A 24876-nucleotide genomic window follows, 5' to 3' on the forward strand; every position below is an offset into this window, starting at 1 on the left:
GGGTCCACCCTAAAAGGAGCATATGGCGGCAGCAACAGGCGCTATTTCATCTGCGATTGACCCATTTGTGTTCTTTATTCAGCATGACACCGCGAGAAGGATGAGACTATTCCGCGCGCTGCTGGTACCACCACCGCGTATTCAGCACCAGGGACAGACACCCCTGTAAATAAGCGACTCTACTGTAAATAAGCGTCCCTACTGTTATTTCATGATCAGAAAACACGTTTCAAAACCTTCAAAAACATTTAAATTCATCGATATACATCCACATATGATGATATGCAACTGACATTATCAGTAAAAGGAAATTGGTTTCCCATTGCATGCCCAGGGGCTCACAAAATGCCACAGAAATCTAGTTTCTCCTGCATCCAGAGCGTATTTCTCATACGTCTTCCGCATGCCGTAAGCAAGCCGTTGGTTTACAAAAAATATTAGCATTTGTTCAAGTTGCTGAAGTGCATCTTGTTAGTGTGTTTGCTGTAGGTCGAGATTGTGGCGGGTCTCTCGCGGCTGGGATGTAGGGCTTTGCTTTGATCAACGAGAGGCTCGTAAAATATCGCTAAAAATAGCTCCGCAGCGCTCTGTCAGCGCTTCTGTCTATTTCCGTCTTTTCGAAAAATGTCGTAAATCGGCTATCACCATTTTACAGCAGTCGTGTTAAAAGGAACCTTCACCGGCAAACTACGATGAGCGGTTGAGTCGCCACAGTGCCTACTTCTGATTCTTAACCCGGGCAGTCGCGATGGATGATGTCCGGCTCTGAGACGTCATTGCCTGCCTAAACCGGATTCTAAGATGAAAGACCTGAAAGAATGCCGACATTGCCCGAGGTGTAGGGACAAGGAAGCAAACTGAATATTTGATGCGGCATTGATCCGACGGGAGCACAGGGAAAAGGCGCCAGAGAACGCATCCTCCGTGGAAGGTACGCGACGCCGGGCGCGATTACCATACTTACCTAACCAGCAAAGGGTGTGGATAGCGGGGTCGTTATGCCTTTTGTGTGCGCAAGGCGTCCTAAGATGCAGGCACTTTTCAGAAGAATGCTTTTCAGAAGAAGACATCTATCCGTCGATGCAGGTATGCGGTAGGAGCGTGCTAGGTACATGTACTTCGTTTCAACAAGGCGACGTCTGATCATGCTGGTTCTGCGCCCATTTTCTCCTCATTACCAGTCCAAGCTCGAGTCGAGCGGCTTGTGATTGCTCCACGGGGATGTGCATTGTGTGAGGTTCGCTGTCGGGTATTAGACGTGGTGCCAGCCTGCTTTTCCGCGTTAAAGAACTCATTTCTACACCAAACGGAGAGTTGTGGGGGAGAATTTCTGGTGGGAATAATCGATGGAGAGTAGCTTTGCAAGGTTGAGCTGCAGTGTGAGTTGTACATTTCGGGCGCTCACATCCCATCGATCGAACCTGAGATAGGATGAGCGGAGGAGGCCGTGGTTACAACACCGTGCTCCTCCTCCTCCGTAACGTCCACGCCTCCGCCCCGACACATGCTACGGACGGGGATACAGCAGTCCCCGTGGGTCTCGTAGGGGATCCACCTGCAGTTTGGTGTCAACGTTCCACCAATCTTTGAATTTCTCACGATGGAGGATTCCACAGTACAAGAGACCATTAACGGTAGGTGGGCGAAAACGTAATAGTACCGTCGGTCAAATCATATCTGTTAAGATGGCAACAGATGTTCCAAGTATTGAGCGCCAAGAATATTATTGCGGACACAGTTATGGCAAAGCATATTGGCAGTTCCGTAATGGTGGAAGGGGCTAGTTTCAGTTATTCAGAAAAGGCGGTGAGATATTGTCCCCCATCGCCGTTTAACATTCAGCCTCACTAGAATGTTATCTCACTGCCTGGCATGTCTGATAAGGTGGCATTTAGCCCTGTAATGTGGGCGTTTAGTCTGTCACATTGACCCGTATATTAACTGTTGAGGTAACCGACCACGCCATTTATTACCCAGCCAGGCACCTGCTACCAGCAATAGTACGTTTAACGTGGCAAACACAAAACGGGAAGAAAGTTTGTGCAGTCGGAGGAAAGAAACAGCAATTACTGGGCACAGCTCATAATTAGGGCCCATAAGTCTCAATCTAAGTTTTCTCGCTAGGAGTTTCTAGGTCATCTTCGGCTTTGTCCATTCCAATCACCATCTCCTACGTCAGCTATGACGTCTTAGTGCCTTGGGTACTTCATATATATATATGACAATCGATGAATCTGGTCCCATGTTTCTAATTAAAACAAAGTATAAGCTACCCCGGCAATACTTTTCTCCAGTGAATTAAAAGACTTTCTATTTCTGTCCTGGAACACGGCATGCGGTAACTTCCTCTTCGATGATGGAACCGCTTGGATCAATGGCTGTTTAGGATCTTGTCGACGTGGTCATCCCGTCAGCAGAAAGGCAATCCCTCTCCCCCTGCGCTATTTGTTTTCCAAACACTATTCATCAAAAATGCTACAACAGTCGATACGGAGCACGGTGATGTATTACATTATATCGATGTCGCACCTTAGACCACAGCACTAGACGACTCCGAAACTTTGGTGACTGGTCCTTTGTGTATCTGGTCCAAGTCAAGGCTGTTAATTCAATAACGGGATCGCTCAGCTGATTACACATAACGGTGAACTGAATCTGGGCCACATCTGTAAAGCCTTTTCATTATCCTTCTCATTACAATGCAATCAGTGTGGGTAATTATCGATCGGGAGAGGTTGGTCTGCGCCAATGGGACATTCTAGGATGTTCCGCCTGCGTCGGTATCACCCGGAATCATCACTTTTCCAAATATACCCATTTGTCAGGACCAACACCCATACGCCATCTGTCTAGCTCAATGTGTCTTTTACGTCCACACCACATGCTTCTATCAATGGTTGTCATAAAAGGGAGGTGCAAAGGTTTACCAACAGGTCTTCCATCAAATGGCGGCAGGCCTAGTGCAGCTGAAGATATTGTGTAGCTGAACTGTTGAAGAGATACGGAAGACGAGGAGACCCGAGAGACACGCTGAATATTGATGGACGGTGCCGCTGTCCGCCACAGCTCCCACCGACCTGTGATCAATGTGAAGCTGTGATACACCGCTTAATCGTTTGGTCCATGCATGTAGTACAGTAATGTTCACACGTACAGGGATCAATATGGGGATAAAGTCAGCACATTTAGGTTGGTTTGGGACTACGTCTCTTTCAAATAATCTGCCTCTTGGGCGTATAATAAAGGAAACGTCAGAGCTTTACGGATTCATATGCCTTGCAATAAGCTTGCAATCGACTTGGCAGAACACTTTCAAAGCTGTCAAAAGGATTTGAACCATTGTAAAGTAAAATGTCAAAATGCTCCTCCCCTACTATCACCAACGTCGCCGTTGGAGCGTAAAATGCAGGTTTGATAGATGGAATTCTGCCTCCCGTGTGCCATTCTATGAGCTCGTCACGATCTTGCAGGCAGAAAGCGTAGTTATTAGGCAACAATTGGCCCGGGGCCCGCCAGACTCTATCCCACAAATGACATATACCGACATCTGAATTACATTTAGAACGGGATTATTCAAACATGCTTACAAAATTGGATATCACCGTTTGATCATAAATGGCGTGGTGCTGACAGAAGAGCGTAACACATGGAAGGCCTTTGGGATGATGGACTTGAAAACGGTAGATCATAAATAATGCAATAACATACAACGCCATTACACAACCGGCGTAAAAGCCCATGCACCGTTTACACGTAGGCAGGCCACAGGAGACATTGCTTGCTATTCTCAAACACTATTCTGTACCGATCGACTGAACTTCAATCATGGAATATTTTACCTTACCCGGCACTGTTATGATGAATATTTCAGATACAGGTTAGTACCGCAGTGATAAAAGTAAACGTTTGACAGGCTTTGGAGATGATAAAGTTGATAGTGGCGTATTAGTGTAAATTTCCGCCGCTTTTATCGTTAATAGCAGGTACGGTTCTCATTCCTTGGAAAGGGGATAGATCATACTGGGAGGCAAGTCGGATGTACGTGTGGCGGAGGGGCGATTCTCTTTCGACCCATCTAGTAAATGTTTCTGTTTCTGTTACGCCAATCAAAGTTGACAAAAAACGTTACAAAATCATTGCTAGTTTTGACGTAGTTCTGTTTATTGTTTATTGGTTCTTACGTTATGAAGCCATATAATACACAAAAAGTTGCCGTTGGTGTCCTGAAACGTGAAAAACGTTATCACAAATGGCAAGGAAACTTTGCTTAAAGAGTTCCCGTGTGTTGAAAAGTTTCATCAATTTGAGTCAACGTATGACCTCATCATGTCACTGGCCGACAAATTGTTCTCCGTTACCATAGCGACGCAGCGAGAGACAGACCTGTTTTTTAACAAGTTCCGGCGTGAATCCGAAGGTTTCCTTGTTCAGGTACCCTGCGACTATCGTTACGTGATACAAAGATGGATGGGCAGATACACAGATTGCTCAGTAATGAGAAGATCGCGATTCAGAGCGTGTACGCCAACCAAACGGAAACACCGTCCAACACAGCGACATCACATCACCGGATATCACTGAATACGGCTGCTGCCAAATGTAGTTCTACCATGACTTCCCATTGAATCAGCGTTTTCTCTTGAGACTACGAGTCTCATTGAAACGCAGAAGAGCTCGGAACACTTTGTAAGGAAGCCCTATCCAGTGTAATAGCAATGGGACTACTGTTCCCCCGACGTAAGGCATACCTAGACACACTACGTGTCTAATTTGATAACCCGGAAAATTTTGAGAGGCGCTCTGAAAACGTAATGTGACGTTTTGTGTGACCCGTGACGTCCGGGGGTGATCACGATCCGCCACTCAAATGCCCGTGCTCCTTTATTCACTTCAATCATATTTGCCACAAGTTTCCCGGAGTGATGTTGTCATATTATCTATACATATTGACTGTATTGTAGAAATACAGTGTAAACTAGAAAGCCAGCATCTGCGAGCAAATGCAAGATGTTTCCCTGCACGACGTCACATATATTGTAGTTTTTATACTTTGATACACATACTTTTCACTCCAAAGCTTTCAGAGTAGATATGTCATATCTAGACTAGCAGCTTTCGCTACAAATGCTAATCATTCTAGAGACTTGACACAAATTTCGGAACATAATGTGTTAAAAGCTAATTAGCACATTGCACAGGAAGATCTGAAATATTCATGGGGTTGAATTAATATAAAGTTACGGGTATATAATGACAATGACAAAGACAATGAACTTTATTGCATATTCATGCCCAACTTGGGCTAAATGCATTAGATAACATGAAGTAAAAGAAAAGGAACATTGTGCTAAATTCCATCTAAATCTACAGAGTCTCTTCTCTCTTCTTGAAACATTTGTACACAAATTCACATAGTTTTTCAATCATATCGTAGTTTCTAGAAGACATAAAACATGTGAATAACTCGTTATTTGTAAGATGCGCATATTTCTTGTCTAGTTGTATGGAACTTACAAGGGGTCTGCGCATGTCTGAGTATAGTGAAAATTCCAGAATAAAATGTATTTCATCTTCTAAACAACCATTGTTACAAAATGTACACATTCTGTTATTTGGTGGAGTCTGGTTGTACCTACCAACTTCAATTTGTAGTGGATGATCGATGATCCTTAGTTTAATCATAGCTCGGCGATAGTTAAAATTTTGTATATCTAGATATTTTTCTTTTTCATATGTAATCTTAAATTTTTTGTAAGTTCTTAATTTGGTTCCATGCTTCCCTTTTTCACCACAAGAGTTCAGTTGTGAGTAGAAATGTCGAAGAAAGTTATCTTTTAGCCTTTGTTTTAGTTCAGATTGAGCGGAAAGCGTGTTTCGATCTTTGTTAAGTAAAAGGTTGGCAAAGCCTGACTCCTCCAAGATTTTACTAATATTTGAAAGCCAGCATGGTATTTTTCTCCTATGTAGGCCCTGCTGTACTAAAAAGGCTTCATACTGTAAGCTATCTTTCGGCATTTCTCTAACTAATCTTTTATAGTATGAATAGATTCTAGTATATACTTCAATCCAAAGGGGATATCTACCGATAGGGATTTACCACACAAGGCGTTTCTGCTGGGTTATTTGTTAGACGCCACAACAGAAACATTACTCAACTGTACGTGATTCAACTTTAGAAATAGCTTGTGTCACTAAAGCGGTTATCAAACTGGACTGCTCCAAATTCTCATGTATATTTTGTTGTCTTTTCAGTCATACGTTTCATGGTTTGAATGATATTACAGCTATGAAGCCAAGGGTTACAATAACCCAATGTAGGTAGCAGCGAAATCGCCGTCAGTGGAATGGGGCCGTAACCAACAACAGAGTTGGACTGTTTGACATACATCGCACTAGACTCTGAGACAGTCAACGGGCGTGAGCAGATGCACATATATGTTATCTCTTACCTACATATGATGAGCTTAACAATAGGGAGGCAATTCAAATCACATCTGCGCTGTGTGGTTTTGTGTGACAAATTATAATCGATGATATGAGTGGTGAGACGCGGTGTTTGAGTGCGCATCGCAGGTGTTGCCGTCTCCATGAACAGTGACATCAGCGACAGTCAGATGGCCAGCCATTGTTCCCATTAACCACGTACATAACAACATCACCTTGTGGATGGTGATCGGATTTCGCTGCTTCATTTCGTTAGCTTCAAAGCTGGGCTCTCCATTAGATTTCTACAAATTGAATGCGGACTGTATGTGTGCAGAATACAACACAGACGGGTTGGACTAACAATTTGTAAAATATCGAGGAAACGGTTTATTTATATCAAAACCACCTGTGATTGGGCTTCTTATCTACATGAGTTTTCAGACATCCGGGAACCCAAGCTTGAATATTGATATTTTGCTGATAAGCGTTATCATACTCCAAACAAGATCAACAAACATCTGAAGATTTTGATCTAATGCCAAATCCAATACATCAACCTTCATTTCATCATTACTCACTGTATGGAGGATAATCAGATGTGGTAGCTCTGATGGAAGAATTAAAATAATGTCGCTAGATAAACAAGACGCTTTTGTTGATAGCTAAAACTAAGAGCATTCCAATGTCATCACCACAAAGCATATACTCTTCTGTGACCAGCCTTGTTTTCCCCTTGGAATTAGAAATTCCCTGACAAAGTGTTTATTATTTCATGCTTCTCCCAAGGCATTTCCTGTACGACATTGTGTAGACTTTCCCTGCGGCACCACTGGGGCCGATTCACCTTGGAAGCTCTTAGAGGACACACTTCGAGGCAGGTTTTTTCCTGAGTACTCTTGAACCTCCCAGCTTTTTCACAGGTCAGCGCCCGCAAGATCAAGCTTCCCCCCGACCCGAGGACAACCTTTGCCATCTAATCAAGGGGAGCCGTCCATGTCACAGCCCTGCTACTCCGCGCCGTCATCCAGGCGATGAGCTGTGAAAAGAATCACTGCATTCGCATTCAGTCTTCATCTCCCTCAATACCGCACCATTATGTGGTATTAAACTGTGTGCTCTGATGAAACTCGTACTTAAGCGCGGTCCTTAACAGTGAATACATGGCGGTGTTGGTATTGAACCTATAGTCAGCTTACATAATATGTAAGGAGAGCTATGAGTACGATTGATATTTCCAATTGAAAAAGAATATATCTTTACTAGAGATAGCTCATAATCCTTATCAACCAGACAACCACTGATTCTATTCGTTGTGATATAGAGAAACAGAAACTGCCACGATCGAAACGAGAAACTAAAATTCGATATTACATTATGAATACAACTGCGTTCAACTGTGTCTACAAACAATTGATAAATGCCGTTTCTGAGAAGCTATACCGGTATAGGTTCAATTTATCGCACGTCTTATCCACAACTATATGATATGCATGCAACAATCCCCCTAATGCCTGTGCCTTGAAGAATCCACCTGTCATGCGACGCATATCAAGACGATAATCTCAGTTATATATATATATGGTTGAATATTACCGTGCATGAAATTAGCTGGCCAAGCATGTCTGACTTGGACCAATATCTTGCTTTGTTAGTTATTGAGAAGCATGCCAGTTCAATTTGTAAGCCGACAAAACGGAAAAAAGAAAAGTCATACTTGTCCAGAATACAAAGATTACTGACGCCATTATCAGTCTTTACGACTTTCCTTTGCTCTCTCTCCCCGCAGAAATCAGGTATACGATTGCACGGTGGTATAACAAAAATAGCTGACGGTTATCTGGGGCCCAATATCTGGGAGTAGTGATTTACACACATCCTTCCAAGTCTACTTCCCAGAGGGATTCGGGCGACGTAGCTATTGATCACAAAAGGCTATTATGGCAGTATTGCTTGTACCCATGCCAGATTTTCTCTAAAAAGAGATTGCAGCAAGAACAAACAGCTAGCACTGGTGGTTGTCCAGCAGCTCTAGCAAGCCGTGCAGTTGGCAGTACCGGTTGCCAGTACGCTCGGTCCGTCACTGTCAGATAGCTACTCAATGGCGAATAATCCGCACCACTTCCCCCCAGATTCAATCGATGCACAGTTTGCAGAAGCGGTAATCGTTGCGGAGAAACATGGCACCACTATCTATCTACATGGTAATTCCTCTCCCCTGGGCACGCCGAAGACAAGCAGAAAACCAACATGACAAATGGCCTTACCAGCAGAACTTCAACTTGCGTCTCGTAAGACAACCGCAACTGCATTATATAATATCAGTCAGTACAGCAAGCGCCATGGATCACTGTGGCGCACACTCTTTACCTCTGGTGTTTCTTTATAATCATGTAGCATAGGAATATATTTGCTTGTACTGTTGATACTGCCCCAAATCGAGAAATCTGAATCCTTCAGTCGTGATTGATCTAGAGCTTTAGAGAGCGCTTTCACCAGGTCGGCGTGTCACTCAATTGATATATGTTACCTTGCAAATCTCCATATTGAAGGGTCGTAACCGGTGTGCGCATACCACAGGGAACTGCCATCAGCAAGATGCCGTTTTTAGCGGAAGGCTAATGCCCGTAATTCTCAAGGCGTTTTAAGGTGCTATCTGCGGTCATGCGATGTTTCCTGCTCGGAAACGTGAAGCTTGTGACAGAATGTATCATCTGAGGCAGCGGAGCGTGGATTTGTGCATCCTCTGAGTTTATGAAGCGGAAACATATTACATCTTAAAACATGGGCTCCTGTATCTTTCACCATTGATTTTCAAGTTCAAATTAAAAACATTGTCTATAATTTGTATTACACAAGACCAACCGAATAATGTCATGTCCGTCCTCCTAGGCGAGAGGTTTATCTAAGACGGCTTGGCGTCAGCCGAGAGGATGTAAAATACCAAGCTGTCCTTCCCTGTCAGTACTGGGCCCGTCCCAGACTCGCTTCCCATGTCATCTGTGTAACGATGACATTTACTTGCTGCAATTGCGACAAAATCTTAACAAGTTTCAACGGTAAGCACCGCAACCGTCGTCCCTGTATTCAACTTTAATTCTACAAATTTGCCGAAATTGTACCAATGAAAACTTTTGCACATGGATATCTTTCACGTCAATCAATGCTGAAAAAATGAATTATGGATTTACCAACGGTACTTGATAACGATTTTACAATAGACGACACCGTACATGAAATCAGGACCGGTCAACATCGTTCAGCCAGGACGTCGATAATCGGACTTGCTGGCAGTCGGAAATTGATCTTACAGTTGCACGAATTAAAGTTTCTTCTTACGTGTCAATCATGGCTCTGTGGAACTACATTGGTAACTCCAGCGTTGTGTCTCGCGCTTGCTTAGAACCAATATATCTGTTTAAGTTTAACACGGCTACGTGATGCCATTAAGGCCCCGATTCCACTAGACGGCGATCGCACTGAGCTCTCGCTGTGACCCAAATCGGATCGTCTAATCTTTGATTTCATAATGAGAACATCATGCAAAATAAAAAGGTATGGCTTTTATCTATAAAATTCTTTTAGCGCTCTATAAACTTTAGGTCACAGAGAGCGCACGGCGAGCCGTCCTAGTGGAATGAGGAGCATAAGCGACGCGTCCATAAAATACTGCCCCAGAAAGATTTCTGTTGCGCCTAGCTTGTTAAAACATTGTCTATGCCTGTGAATTTGCTTGGTATGTGTAAATCTGCATGTGCCTACTAGAGCTGTACCATACGAATAAAAGATATCGTTTAGCTCGGAAAAGGGCAAATGGGAGGATTTTACGAAGATCTCGGTTGAATGAAGGACATCATGAATTACATTCAATGCACGCATTGTTAAGTTGCAGCAAATGATAAAGTCTGGCTCGATTAAATAAACTGGGAGGCAAATGTCACCCCGTATTGTAGAAGACCAATATAGATATAAAATGGGTCGAGATACATTTTTCTGACTAGAATATTTTCAACAGGGCATCACCTGGCCTAGGACAAGGTGTGTATCCTATCATCCATCAGCTTGGCATTTTCCACTCCGCTGGGTACCAGCGGCGTAGCGACGGCACGGCACGGCTCATGCCTCATGGGGCTGCATTATGATGACCAATCACTGGCCGACATCTTGTGACGGTTATTTTGAATAACCATATGCTTATGTTTGCAGATGATATCGAATTACATACTGCGGGCTATAGAGACACGAAGAACTTACAGTTCTTAGTTGACATTCTTTTTCTTTTGATTCTTGGAAGGTCTGTTACTTGTACTGATGGTACACAACGAGGGCTCAGCTCAAGTTTTAAAGCAATCCTTACAAGAAACCCGACTGATTGATGTAGGTCGAGGTATTGCCAATTCGTTTTCATTGGCCTAACCCCTGACCATGCTTCAAAACTGGAACACGGCCTTGGAGAAGATTGCGCTGCGGTCGTCCCTTTAATCCAGATTCCACGACGACACCACCCCCACACCCCCCCCCCCCTCCGGCTCGCTACATCAGGTAGACACAGAAGACTTGTCACGGCATCGCTCAAACCAAAATCGTGATTCAGGCCTTAATTGCACGAATATCCCGTCATCTTCCCATGTGGTGCTTTAAGAGCGTGTGATGAATAAAACATGCGATGCGTGATCACGCCTTTCGTGACAACACTGCTGAACAATCAGTAACTTAACATCCGCAAGTCTATGTGGGAGAGATCTTAACCTCCACGCAACCGTGACTTTCATCTATTCATATCAGCAATATTAAATATGCGTTTCCCCGTACTGCAGACTAAGACGTTCAGGAAATCCCACTGCGGCACCGTAGGCTTTGCCTTCTCCGTGCATCATAACATACCACACAACAAACACGCTGTTTATATTCTCATCACCATTTTGGTTCACTGATTCCACTTACACCATTGTCTCCCTTATCGCGCCCCAGGCATTGCCTAATGCATTTGAGATGTTTCATGCGCCAACAATCTTCAAGCAAGTCTTTTATTTCGACTAAAGCTTAAAAGGTTTCGTCCTGCACAGTTGCGATTATGTCTTAATGTAAGCCTGCTTTGCGCGATTTGATGGATGATTGCAGCAGTGCGGAATTCTTAACTATCGCAGATGACCTCTTTATTATATGTGTGAATACACAACGTGTGACCCGTGTGACGTGAGCTAAAACTCAAACAGATCTTTCCGCACGGTTAAAATGGCTCATAAATGTTTCTGCTCCACGTCGCTTCGTGTACAAAGGGCAACACAAGGACAAGGTAGATTCTAACGCTAATGCATCGGTAGCCGTCTCTTTCCTAGGGAAAGAATATATACTTTTGGACTCCGTTTAAGTTTCGGTTGTCGCCTTTTTTGCATTTACACCAAACCACGTACAATCTCATAGCAATTACCTTTGTCATGCAGACAAGCTCTCTGCATCTATGCCTATAAAGGCCAACCAGAGCTGACAGACTTAACTGTTTATTTCGGTCATTTCCGCAGTAGGTATACATGAATTAATAATATAGGAAGATTGATAGAACAGTGCCTTTATCATTATGTACTAAATGAACATATGGAAACTTACACTTACGTGCTAGCGTATTCAATTTGCAGTGAAAATTTATATCAGACCTGTAAACTTCCAAGGTATAGATTGTTCATTTATTGTGGTAAACCAACCAAGATAATGGGCACTTATGGACCTTACGTAGGAATAATGCTAAAATTTTAAACAAATAACGATTGCAATAAATATTTGAGATGTTGTTAGTCTGGATTCAACGATGCGTGTGATTAAAGTTAGGAAATATTTCCAGTGCCGAGTAACCTTATTCTGATCTTAAGTTAAAGAAAGGGTAGGAACCCCGCAGACTCCTTGTACTGTGAAGTGCTTTCTTGCGTAGGATAAGTGCTGCAAGCAAAGGTTAGCATTTTCTGTGCCTCTCGATGGGAATTACGTGAGGAGAATACCGACACAGATAGGAACAACCTCCCCGGTTAGTTTGTTGGTCGGAACTTCACCCTCCAGTTGGTGGTTGGACGACCGAATCACTCACCTATCGTAGTGGCTCAGGTCCAGAGCGACCCGGAGATGGGAGACTTGTAGCCTCTACCAGGCTCCGCGGGATGGCTGGAAAAATAGTAGAAATTGGCCTAATAGAGTGAATAGTGTGCCAAGGGAGTTAGCTACGGAGAGAGGGTCCAATCTGCCGTCCATCGAAATGGAACCTTACTGTATAGCGGACCTACCCTGTATAGCAGAGTACCTCGGCTGATTTCTACTATTTTCCCAACGATAGGACGGAGCCTGGTGGAGGCTAGGAGACTTGCGTCTAGACGCTGTACAGATATACCAATCTATTACAGCTGTGTGGGACCTATGTCAATACTGTTCACACTTGTGAATCAAAAGTCGTCCGTTATTATCACGCTCGCCGATTAAAGCTATGCTATGCACATATACTAAGGCCCAGAAAACCAGAATAGCACTGATACCATACCTAACCTGCAAGGAAGACCCGCCGTTATGTTTCAAATTGATAAATGCAAATCTTTGTTATCGTAGCTATGTCTAATAAAGCCACTAGTGCTCATTTGGTATCCAAGCTTTTATAGCACTACTCTTGAAATGGCAAGAGACAGCTGTATGGCATCTAAGTTAGCGTATATTAAGATTATCTTTGAATTAAAGGCCCTCGGGTCTACATCTAGCATTGTCTAGTAGAGTCAATTGAGCATATCTTTCGATCTTTTAAAGAGGCAACAGATGATATCATTTAAACCCATTTTTATGCTGAACATAGGCTGTAAGGCACATTTATAGCAGATATTCATCTTAGAATATTGTACATATTTTGGATTAAAACTTGATAAGAAATTCCTTCTGGTGTCCTCATCCTTAAACGATTATCATCTCCGTCAACAAATCGGCAGAACTTCTGCGGAACAATCTATTTTTCCTCAGGCGACTGAAGATAGACCCCATGTCGAGTTGAACAGATTCCTGCTGGCATCTTACCAATTTACATCCATTAAGGGCGGGTATTATAGACGTTGCAAGGGGAAATCGAAGTAATTCTGTCCAAAGTCAAATAAAAGCCACTAATCTCACCGATACGACTTTCCCCGAGCATGAGGCCTCGTCAGGGTCACATGAAACTATTTCGTAATATTGTGTAACACATAGATAAACTGTGAAAAGTCACTTAGTTTATAAATCAGAAGAAACAAGCGACAAACAGAGGTGATACGCAACAAAAGCTGAGTTGGTCTTACTGAAATGATCTTCAGGAAACTGATGCTCATCTTGGAAGTCAATGTCAAACGAGAGAGTTGATCGATCTTTATTGTATATTACGACAACCACTTGGGTCGTATCCAGATGAACTACATACCCTTGATACAAGCTGTACAATCATACATCATGAGTGTTAGATCTAGATGGCACTGAGTTGTACGCTAATAGTTAGTGAAGCTACCAATCACTTTTTCGGATACCTAATAGAGAGTAAGACTATGTTCATTGAGAGCATGCAGTAAAAATAAAGATTTATATGATAGATTTATCTAAATTTTTTATGTCTTTATGATTTTCAGATACAACCTTAACTCCGCCTGCCCTTTCGTCGTCATCACTAGCGGAAGGCAACATGGCCGGTAGTAAGGCGTTCATCAGTATACTCCTCTTTGCCTTCATCGGGGTCTTAAGCTGCCTGTTGAGGTAAGTTATCTCGAGCTTTTAGACATTTTGATTATTCCGTTAATCATGTCGAAAATTCCCCATTCCACTTCAGTTGTACAGATCTTAAATAAGATTAATGTCCCAATTCATATCATTTAAGACTTACTCTGTTTTTCTTTGATGCCAACCCTCTTGAGTCCTGTCAGCTTTCAGTAGTTGATTCTACCCTCGCAGGACCTCTCCAGAACAGGGCTTTAGTCCGACTGTGGATTTCATGTCTCCTCATGTTTGGTTCCGGGATGTCTCACACTGATGAAACGGGCATTGACACATCATTTCATCGTTTACTGTCTCAGCTCAGCAATGTGCACCATCCACGGAAAACAGTATATGTCTTTTTATGAAGTAGATGTCAATATTTCGATGAAGCCATGTGAAAATGACAAATTTCACAAAACATCGCTCCAATATTCCGAACACAGTATGATGATTTCATGGTTTTAATCGTTGACATGGACATTCAGACCACAAAGTCCATGTACATGAAACAAATGTGAACATGGAAAGAGCGAGGATATTTCACATAGGTGTCTGAAATCAGTGAATAGAATCAGTTAATCAGCAATAGTTATTGCACCAACCAATTAATTCCATATCACTGACAAATAAATATCGTTCGCCTAGAAGCAAATTATGACTCCGATATTAACTTTCCTAGCAAAAGTGTCAACCGGTACTTCAACAAGCGGAAAAACCTAATGCACCAGCTAGAAGTGGAGATCTCTGCAGTACGACAGGAGTACGACTATGATGGGCCGACAGCTAGACGACTACAAAGGAGGTATAAGAATTATGTCACTATCATGGTCTTATATTGGTATTAATAGCCACCTGACCTGTATCCATGAACCATCACCTATATAAAGTAATTTGTTCCATTATCAGGTCAGCTTCATGCGGTTATTAAGCAAACTTCCCTTCTTCACTCCTCCAGAGTCTCCATGATAGACAAGCGCTGTAGAGAAGAGAGACTTGTGTCGGACGGAACCATGTCGACCATCAGTGTGCCTTCCGACTTCAAATACCACGTGGATACTGAGCCCGGGAGTGGTGAGGATTTTTCCCTTCCAGGAAAACGACCCAGCGTGCCGGTTGGGATATATCCTAGCCTTCCGTCAAATGCTGCCAGAGAATGTCATGCCGAGATTCATGGCGAAACACTTGTACTTGAGAAACATTGCGAAGGAGGCTCTGCCATTCAAGACGGCGTAGCTGGACCGGGCAATGCCGTTGTTGGTTGGCGACTAGCCAGTGAAGAATCCCCGGATGTGTCTGAGACATATACCAAGCTGTGGACACCTCTGTACCCGTTAGCCTTCGCGTTCCGAGAGTACGCCTGGAGAGACGCCGTCACCGCCATGGGGGACGTCTTCCACGGCGACGAGAAGGACCACGAAAGCAGCGAAGAGGAATTAAGTGTGCTGGGGGGAGGGAAGGACGATACCCTTGAGTCCACTGAAGATAGAATACAGCATGAAATACAGGGTCAGGAAGCTACAGGAAACGGGCTTGAGCATCCTGACGTACGAGACAAGTCTATGGTAGACAAGCGGCAATACAGCGACACGCCGTTTTTTCGCCCTATCCAGACAGAGCCAGAGGAGGCATCCATGTCCTCTGATCTAGATTACTACTCCTGTATTGATTCCGACGACTCCCTTCAAGTTGTCCGCAGACCATCTACAGTTCACGTCCAAGTGTTAGAACGTCCAAGCGCGATAACTATATCAAAAAGTGAGGACGTTCTGTCAGAGAAGTCACCCCCGCTTGATGAAGAACTCAATGGAGGTTCGACTTGCAGGAGTCAAGGTGCGTCCCTCGGTCAGTCTGGGAGCAGTTCGGAGCTACGGACACCCAGCAGGCAATCCTCAGACGGTAAAAGAAGAAGCCCATTAGTTCGGCAGATGGCTATTTCCAAACCAAGTTTTGATGATGAAGAAGAAACCACCAGAACATCTCCACCAATCAAGAAGCCACAGCATCAATATGAGTCAGACGAGAGCACAGATCTAGAGTCGAGGCAAAATATATTTATTCACCCTGCACTTGTACATACATCACCAGATGATAATTACAATTCACAGAGAGAGACAAAAGTCAACGTCGAGTCAAGGAACTATTTGGCTAAGAGGCAGACCCTAACACTACCAATACATTCCTATGCAAGTGATGCCAGCAATGACAAGCGCCATTCAAAGGAAATAAGTCCCTCAGAAGCCAGTGACATTGCCTTCACTACACCTTCGTCGGAATCAATGTATTCAACTTGGCCTACAAGAAAAAGCAGCACGGACTTGTCAAGGCAAAAGAGCAGCTCAAACGTATCTTATCAAGATATTGACAACTATTCCAGCATTGTCAGTACTGACGATAACTCCCCTCCTAACTATGCTTTGCACCGTTTCTCATTATCTGAACGGCCTCAAGTGGAACAACGTAATGCTCGAACAACAGATGTTTCAGATTCTAATTCTGATACTTGCGTGCTGAACATCGTCTGTCGACCAGGTAGAAAGGTTGCCGATCTAACTCCGGACTCGCCGAGTATGGCTTATCCTTGGACTGATGATAAAACCGGTCCTATTTACAAACTCCGAGTTAACGAGGCAGGGGATGATGAGAATTGTACAGGTGGTACCGAAATGGGAGTAGCAGCTTCAGAGCTGATCGCGAGAGAGGAGTCATCGGCCACGCCCGAGGCTAATGAGCTGGTGATTTCTTCAGATGAAGAATGTGGACGGACCAGCGATAATCATCAACAAGGAGCTAGGCAGGGCAGAATGCCCTTTGAGTCGGATCATAGCGCGATTACATCAGGGCGGGCAGCTATCACTCCTGGGCACGGAATCAGCACTAAGGTCCAAGGAACCAAAACGTTGAGTGATGTTGGCAGTTCGCGGATGTCCGTCTCAAGTATTTACAATAGGTTTGGCTCGGAAAGACAGGGAGACATGTATAGTCGAAGATTTAGCGCTGGCAGACAAGGGGTAACAACGATAGAAAATGAAGGAATCCCGACGAGAGCTCACCTAGAAAAGCATAGAAACAGTGACTCTTTTTTGCAAAGCCAACATCCTTCTATGGCCCCTTTCCGCAAGACTACAGGCATCAGTGAAGAATATACACAGCCCGCGGCCGGGCAACGGCTACAGGGTTGGGGTGAGTCTGATAGTGAACTAAAACAAAAGGTACCCAGAAAAAGAAGGGATGAGTCTCCTGATCCCATGAAGGATCGTGATGGTTCAATTCTTCCTGCGCCCTATAGACGACCATCAAGAGACTCGCTTTGCAGTGTGGAAAGCACCGGGCACCAACAAGAAGGACGACCCAGGGGAGCTACCAAATATGATGACGGGTGGAAAGACGAGATTGTGCCCGGGCAGAAGATGGTTAGATCATCGTTAGGATTCGCTGGTGAGCTTTCCCCAACCAGTCCAGATCTAGATAACCGCAAAGGTTCGCAAAAAGAACGAGTTGCTGAACGCCACATTCAAGTACACAAATGCAACGAACGCTGCCATACACGTTATAGATCTTGTGTGCTAGATTCTGGGTGTTGTAACACGGGTGAACAGGATAACCAGGATTTTGAAGCGTATACAACTGTCGATGAGCGTTCAGGACGCCCAAGAAGTCTCACTAGTTTCGATAAACGAGACAGTGGCTACCAAGAAACAAATGCTACGGATTCTAGACTTCAGGTGACGTCCAATACTGCATCATCAGAATCAAAGGAACCTCAGGCAGCTCATGTCCGACCGTTAATACATGGCAACGGTCTGAAGCGTGGTGAAGAGAAGAGTCTATCGCATAACAATGTTAACATGAAGCACGACTCAGAACACCGAACGTTACCCTGCACCGTGATCGACGACGTTGCGGAGCTTAGTGATTCAGAGACGGAAACTTCTAGTTCATCATCTCGAAAACGGCAGAGCATTTCCGAAACAGATGTATGACCATGTGAGGTCGTAACCCTTGCCATATTTACATACCATACTTCTCTCATTTCCATATTCATCTATTCTGTCTTCTACACGCACTGTGCGCGTAAAACAATTCGGTGTGGACCAACGCTCACCATAAAGGCCGTATATTTGTTCAAGTAAGAGAACGGCAATAACTTTATGGAGCTGCGCTCAATACGTCCGGAGATGTATGCACCATGTGTTACACATTGCCAACACAATTCCGATGACTAGGAATATTAAGATGGACGTTGATTATTTATTGCAAAAAAGGTCAAAGTGGTATTAACCCATAACTTGTGAAGCTAAGCGCAATTACTGAGCGCTACCAGACCGTATAATTTGTTTTCATACATAGAAACGTTAAATCACTATGCACGCGTCTCATTCTACGGATACCCACCACAGCGAAACCTTCTTCTAATGGAATACGCATTATGTGTGTAAATTCAAGCGTGCTTTGTCATCTAATGCACGATATATATAGATATACCTAATCTTCATTTGTAATTACAAATGTATGTGAAAGGACGGGAAGAAGATATTCTTCGACTTTTTCTGCTGTAGGCTGGTTTGGTCTCTCATTTCGGCCCCACGGGTCAAGTCGGTAATATGTGTTGGTTCCTGAGATCAAGGAGAAAACATAATCTGTAGCACAAATTGCAAAGGGAACGAGCTGGAAAATCAACCTATCAAGCACAACCACCCATGATCACACATTTCCCTTGCATCAAGTTGTGATTCTATTTAGTTCAAAGTACTATTTCATGTCTTGTCAAAACTTGATGAAGCGCCACCTATCGAATAAGTCGGAACCCTGCACCGCAGGCAACTGATTTCCAAGACCACCATTACAAATCTCGCATGATACCGTATTCTTCAAGCAGAGTTTTGACCCGGGCTGGTTTTTGATGTGTTTTAGGCGTTTGTGCTGGGCTTTCAATTTTGTCCTGTTTTCTTTATGTCGCCAAGCCAAGTCCTTTGGCTCGGCGACATAAAAAAACTTCAGGACAAAATAGAAAGCCCAGCACAAACGCCTAAAACAACGTCAAAAACCAGCTGGGGCCGAACCACTGCTTGGAGAGTAGATACCGTACCCTCAGAACTATGCATGACATTGCATGTGACATCGACAACAAGGCAATCTGTGCGGAGTGGTGTGTAGGAGAGAGATAAGCTCGTGCATTAACGTATCGAATCAGACCGGTGAGACAGCTACAGGCAGGGGATCTTTAGTTTAGATTATATCACTGCTTATGGCCTGAGCGATTTACAACGACCTGTTGTCCCTAGAGAAAAGAAATCAAACACAAGACTTATTGTGCTACGGGCAGGTGGAAGATCGATCATGCAAATAAAAGGCAATCACTACAATGGTCCGTCTTCGTCGGGCAATGCTTGCCTACAGTGTAGTGGATAGCGCATCAAATTTGGACAAACTTTAGTACAGGCTAGGGACAGGTACAGTGACATTTATAACATTGTCGTATTTTAATAGCTTCTCCTTGTAACTGATAGCAGACATATGAACAGCTATTGTGTTGAAAGGAACAATTTATCACCCGTTCTTTATCCAAGGAAACTGACAAGTGCTGGTGAAAAGAGTGACGTTATATGCGCCAACCACTCCGAAGGAATCCAAGAATATGGTCATATGGTGGCGACAATAACTTACTTTTGATGAAGAAATTGTGTATACATTCCCGGTGTGGCGTGAGCTAAGTACAAAGCCAGCAATGATCGACCATTGACGTCGTATAATGCATGTTTCCCAACAGACTATCCAGTGCCTGGTTACGATGACACACTACTATGAAAGTGAGCCCAGACTGGTAAGTCGGCGTATTCCCTAAAACCAGTCGAACCGGTCTAGCGGGCGGCCACAATTCATTTCACGGTAGACAGCTGGTGGCACTTAGATATTCATCTGGGGATTATGATGGCACAAGAAAGAATACTAGACAACAAAGTCTTGTCCTGTACGGTATTTTTTGGTGGCTGTAACTGATTTAGCAAGGCAATACTGAACAACAGGGAGACAGATATGTTAGGCCTTGTTACCATCTGAAAGATTGATACAGTAATAATTCAACCTTCCCTTTCCATACATGTCCATAAGCAGTGTTACAATCCGAGAGATATCGATGTTATTCGCACTTCGGAAGATGTAGAATACTACAGACGGCCTTTCGGGCACCTACGTCTACAGCTACGACATTCTTAAAGCAACATCTGTTTTTTTTCTTCCCGCGAAAGTGCACAATGACGTTATTTGTATCACTTATTCAAATGGCACTTGTTCATTTTCTCTACACGATCATTTCTATCATTTTGATTAAAATATGTCACCAATGTAAAGTAAACTGTAACAAACCGATTGAAAATAACAGACATATGTATACATAAAGTATTTTGCTTGCAATAGTATAATTACGCAGATAACCCTACATGACAGAACACCCTAGCCCAGCCTCTTGGTGACAGGTGAGCCGGAGGCGACATATACCCTAATCCATGGAGACCTGGACAAACAATAGTAAACTGGCAAGAAGCACGCCACGTAGCGAGGGTAGTATTAGAGACCGGGGATGTTGCAGTTGTCGGTTCCACAGTGGCACACACAAACGTTGTTTTACTGTGAATAACACGTCCTAACGAAAGGTGTTGGAGTCCATGCCAAACTCTAGCCATGGTCTGGTGTTGGTGCCGTTGCTGTTCCTGCTCATACCCGCATATTCAGTCACAGGTCAGACAGGTACGTACTGTTTTGCTTAGACTGCCCATAATGGCGGAGTAGAGTTGTTTCCCAACTGTTTGGAATATTCCATCGTAGCTTGCCACGTACTTGGCAGAATTCGAATATAGCTATATCACAATGATACAGAAGATGTTTGTATCAACTCTCGGCAGAAACCATGCCCACGAATGTCTTGCTATTCATTCACATATGCAAACACATTATCGGAAGAAGGATTTGTTTACAAAAGGGATGAGTGCTCCAAATGGGAACATAGGGGGCAGAATCACAATGTCTACACACGGTAAGGAATCACACTGAAGAAGAAGGAATCGAAATTTCGAAATGCATAGGGGTTGCATAGTGTATATGTACATTGTAAACCTTGTCGATTTGAGAAAGTGGACAGCATGTAACATTTTATACACAATAGCACAATTTTGAACAATTTTCACATTGTGCTTGTGCGTGAGTAATCTTACATAAGGTCTTATGCAGTTGAATTGTCTGTACAACTAAACACCTGGTTGAGCAATCATGTTCTTGGAAACAATGACTGAAACAACAAAAGAAAGGTGATTCGCATGCCCTTGCCTTAGTTGATGACGAAGGCAAATTTGATGTAATATGAAATGGCAATCAGAAACACGTTCCTGGTCAGTTTTAATGAATTTTGAATGGCAACAGTTTCCTCAGATACAAACCCCACTTATGATAATCTGCTATCACTACGGCTTTATTCCCTTGCTTGTTGCAGTTGTTTGAGCTCGTAATATATGTCCAGAAGTAAGAAAATAGAAAATAGCTAGCATACCTTTGACGCTATGTGTACTTGGGGGCTAGTGATGCTTCTACGTGGGCGTTAAGCTTCTCGCACTATGTACCCAAGCACTAGAGGAGAACGTACCTAGGAAAATATTCTTGTAATAGAGACGATGGCTTTCAAATGTGTAGGGATATTATATGCTTGTTTGTATTGCGTTGTGTTGTGTTTGAAACCTTTTCTTACATATCAAGAAGAATACGAAACATGTCACTTAAATCCATAAACACGTGTACTTGCTATTTCAACCTATAGGTCAGGACAACACCAGGACGTCACTACAACCTGCCGTCACAACTGATAATCCTACGCGAAACGAAAGCACCAGGGGCACACGTAACGTGACAGCACAGACCCAGGCCATACACTCGGGAGCAGCCGCGGACTTTGAGCTCCCCGAGGCTGTCGGCGCTGTGGCCTTACTTCTGATTCTACTGGGAGCCAGCATCGGTATCAGCAGACTTGTCAACTATTGCTACCACAGAGACGTGGACAGACTGGACTTCGAGTCAAAACATGCTCTCGGTTCTCAACCAGCGAAGAAGCAGAAAGATGACGACAACAACAAAGCCGCCATTGCAAAGATATCCAAAAGAAACGCGACGCCTTTTGGTGATGAGGATAACGGCTATCAAGAAATGCGGGTGTCATGTGGAAATACCACAACTGTTTCTATCAATGGAAACATCAAATCGGATGAGGACAGTATTACAGAAAGAACTTTGGACAACGCAACTTTACCACTAAAATGCGATATTTGGACTGTTTTCAATCAAATTGCCCCGCTTGACCTTGCGGCCCGGCCCGATGGACTCCCACAGACATCTGGAGGAAGTCGGCCGCCTCTAGTACAGCGGTACTCTGACCCAATACCAAAGCAGCAACCTGCTAATGTGTTCAATCATCAGCCAATAACGGACGGGCTTCCAAAAGATCAACTTCAGGACGGAAAAGGCAGTAAAACGGCAAAACAGGATGATCAGTCATCAGCGCAGAAGAACGTCTTTACAGAAGACAAAACTGTCGACGTACTGTATCAACAACCAATCGCAGAGTCACTTTCTTCCTCGTCAAATGAACAATATGACGTCAACGTCGACACCAGAACATTACAAATGAAAGAACAAACATCGATACACATGTATGGGTCTGCAGGCGAAGATTCAGACAACGCTCTGTCCAATTTGCCAATCACAGACGAGCTATATTTACTGTCCAAAGAACAACTTACAGACAATACTAGAGACAGTAGTGTGCTAGAACCAAAGGAACAATGTTCGGTGCAGATAGACGATAGTGCAGGTAGCGACCGCACTCAGCACAATATATCGTTACAAGAAGAAACTGAGTACGACGTATACGATGTTTCACAGCGGGTAAATAATTACGAATCTGACAAATCAAAAGAGTCTGCGGCCACTATTTTGAAAGACAAGAAAAAGAAAAGGAAGAAGAAGCGAAAAGACAAAGATAAGCAGTCACAAGATGATCATGACATCTCTATCGACAACAGGGACAATGCGATGGCGCCGGTAGTCGAAAGTGAGAGAGCAACCGAAAACATGGAGGATACATCTTTTACGGTTACGAGACCACCAAGTTCCCAAGTACCAAAAACTCACAAGAAAAAAAGGAAAGCAAGCAAAAAATTGACTTCAGAAGTAGTTCTAAACACAAATGTATTGAACGATACATGTACAGAAAGCAAATACACCATCGAGAAAAATCCCAGTGACTTCCTTCCCGACGTAGGACAGGTGAATGAAAGGAAAAGAAAGCTTCTTGATCTTCTAACTGCGGAGCGTGGGGCCCTGTCACCGACCAGACGACATACTTTCACACAGCCAAGTATGGAATCGTTCAATGCTAGCTACCATGTCGTAGATGTACATAGGGAAAAGGATGGTACAGTATTGGGATTGCAAGAAAAAACGATAGGATCACATATGCGTCATAAAACTGGTAATCATGATGTACAGAATGGGTGTCACGTGAACAATGGTTTTGAAGAACACGATGATGTGTTTAAGGGTGACAAACACTCTCAGACGGGCAGAACTGATAACGAAAGAAGGGTGAATCAATCTATTCCAGATACCAGTTACAGTCGTTTACGCGCTCTATCAATGACGTCATCAATGCACAGAAAAAACAAGGCGAATCAACATCAAAATTTAACTGATAGAGAACAGCATCAAACCTGTTGGGGTAGTGGGAGCAACGATTCTCAAATAGAAATCTACGATCAGCAAGAGTATATCAAGCGTCTGGGACAGTTAAGAAGAAATAGAGGTTCATCTTCAACTAAGAGAGCGGCTAGCTGTACTGATGAATGATGCAGTTTTAGTGCATCAGACTGAGAGTGTTCAGACATAGCTTGATTTAAGAATCATAAATAAAATGTCATTGTTTGTAATCGGATTTTTATATTGCAGCTTATGAATCGATGAATTAAACCACTTGATCTACCTTTCAGTGTTGTCAGTATCGTTTCATATAGAATTGATATATAATATTTGTCTTTAGTCATCTGTAATGCTGTAAAGAGCACCCCAAAAAATCTGTTGTTTTTTTTGTTGCCAAGATGCCATATTCGATCATGTACTTATAATTTAGCCGTGGGTGGGGTGGGGGGTTTGTTGTGAGGAAGTTCCAAGTTAGTCTTCAATGCTTGCATTTATGATAAATCTGACTATTCAGAACGACCAATAATAACTCACAAAATGACACAAATGAGCCCTCAAGGTGATATGAAACATCTCGTGCTGATCAATTATCGATTTCTACTTACCACACGACTCGTCTTGTCTTGTCTTGTCCGATTCTTCCACGCATCTCTCGGCTTTTGACCCTTGACCCCGAGCGCGGGAAATATTGAGACAGATGCGAGACGTGGAAAGATTGTATGTGTCCTAGTACTAGGTATTTTCTTGCTGATCATTACGTCGTAGCACTTTGAAATATGTTTCGACATGAATCAGTGTCTTCCCTGAGGGAAGAGGATTGTCGATTACGTATCTGGCGTTATCGAAAGGTTTTCATATATAAGACCATATAACGTTAAACGTTAACTTTAACGGTTAAGTGTGTTGGTAAACAGTGGTCTGCTTCTGAGTGCTGCATGGTTTACAGACAGTGTCTACCAACATAATTCCATCAGG

The 24876-nt window shown here is 43.4% G+C and overlaps 2 protein-coding genes across 3 annotated transcripts; both read left to right on the forward strand.

Annotated features, from left to right (window-relative positions):
• Positions 1-536: 536 nt before the first annotated feature.
• Positions 537-18719, forward strand: LOC136439129 (uncharacterized). The gene is made up of 4 exons (XM_066434329.1): positions 537-1634; positions 14043-14166; positions 14846-14968; positions 15122-18719. The coding sequence occupies exons 1-4, from the start codon at positions 1601-1603 to the stop codon at positions 18144-18146; spliced, it is 3306 nt and encodes a 1101-aa protein (XP_066290426.1). The 5' UTR covers positions 537-1600; the 3' UTR covers positions 18147-18719.
• Positions 18720-20006: 1287 nt separating this feature from the next.
• On the forward strand, positions 20007-24188 carry LOC136439131 (uncharacterized). Of its 2 annotated transcripts, none has more exons than XM_066434332.1 (2): positions 20007-20901; positions 21971-24188. In XM_066434332.1, the coding sequence occupies exons 1-2, from the start codon at positions 20829-20831 to the stop codon at positions 24049-24051; spliced, it is 2154 nt and encodes a 717-aa protein (XP_066290429.1). In that variant the 5' UTR covers positions 20007-20828; the 3' UTR covers positions 24052-24188. The 2 variants fall into 2 exon arrangements, with proteins under 2 accessions (XP_066290429.1, XP_066290428.1); XM_066434331.1 differs by having other exon boundaries at positions 20009-20910.
• The last annotated feature ends 688 nt before the right edge of the window (positions 24189-24876 follow it).

This window comes from Branchiostoma lanceolatum, chromosome 7 (assembly GCF_035083965.1).
Source record: "Branchiostoma lanceolatum isolate klBraLanc5 chromosome 7, klBraLanc5.hap2, whole genome shotgun sequence".
NCBI classification, from domain to species: Eukaryota; Metazoa; Chordata; class Leptocardii; order Amphioxiformes; family Branchiostomatidae; genus Branchiostoma; species Branchiostoma lanceolatum.

What these genes read in the sequence shown, in the direction of transcription:
- LOC136439131 (XM_066434331.1), top strand. Translation starts at nt 20,829, where the DNA reads ATGCCAAACTCTAGCCATGGTCTGGTGTTGGTGCCGTTGCTGTTCCTG. An exon ending in TTCAGTCACAGGTCAGACAG is followed by an intron (nt 20,911 to 21,970) that starts GTACGTACTGTT and finishes TTCAACCTATAG; the next exon opens with GTCAGGACAACACCAGGACG.
- LOC136439129 (XM_066434329.1), top strand. Translation starts at nt 1,601, where the DNA reads ATGGAGGATTCCACAGTACAAGAGACCATTAACG. An exon ending in GTCTTAAGCTGCCTGTTGAG is followed by an intron (nt 14,167 to 14,845) that starts GTAAGTTATCTC and finishes TAACTTTCCTAG; the next exon opens with CAAAAGTGTCAACCGGTACT. An exon ending in GCTAGACGACTACAAAGGAG is followed by an intron (nt 14,969 to 15,121) that starts GTATAAGAATTA and finishes TCACTCCTCCAG; the next exon opens with AGTCTCCATGATAGACAAGC.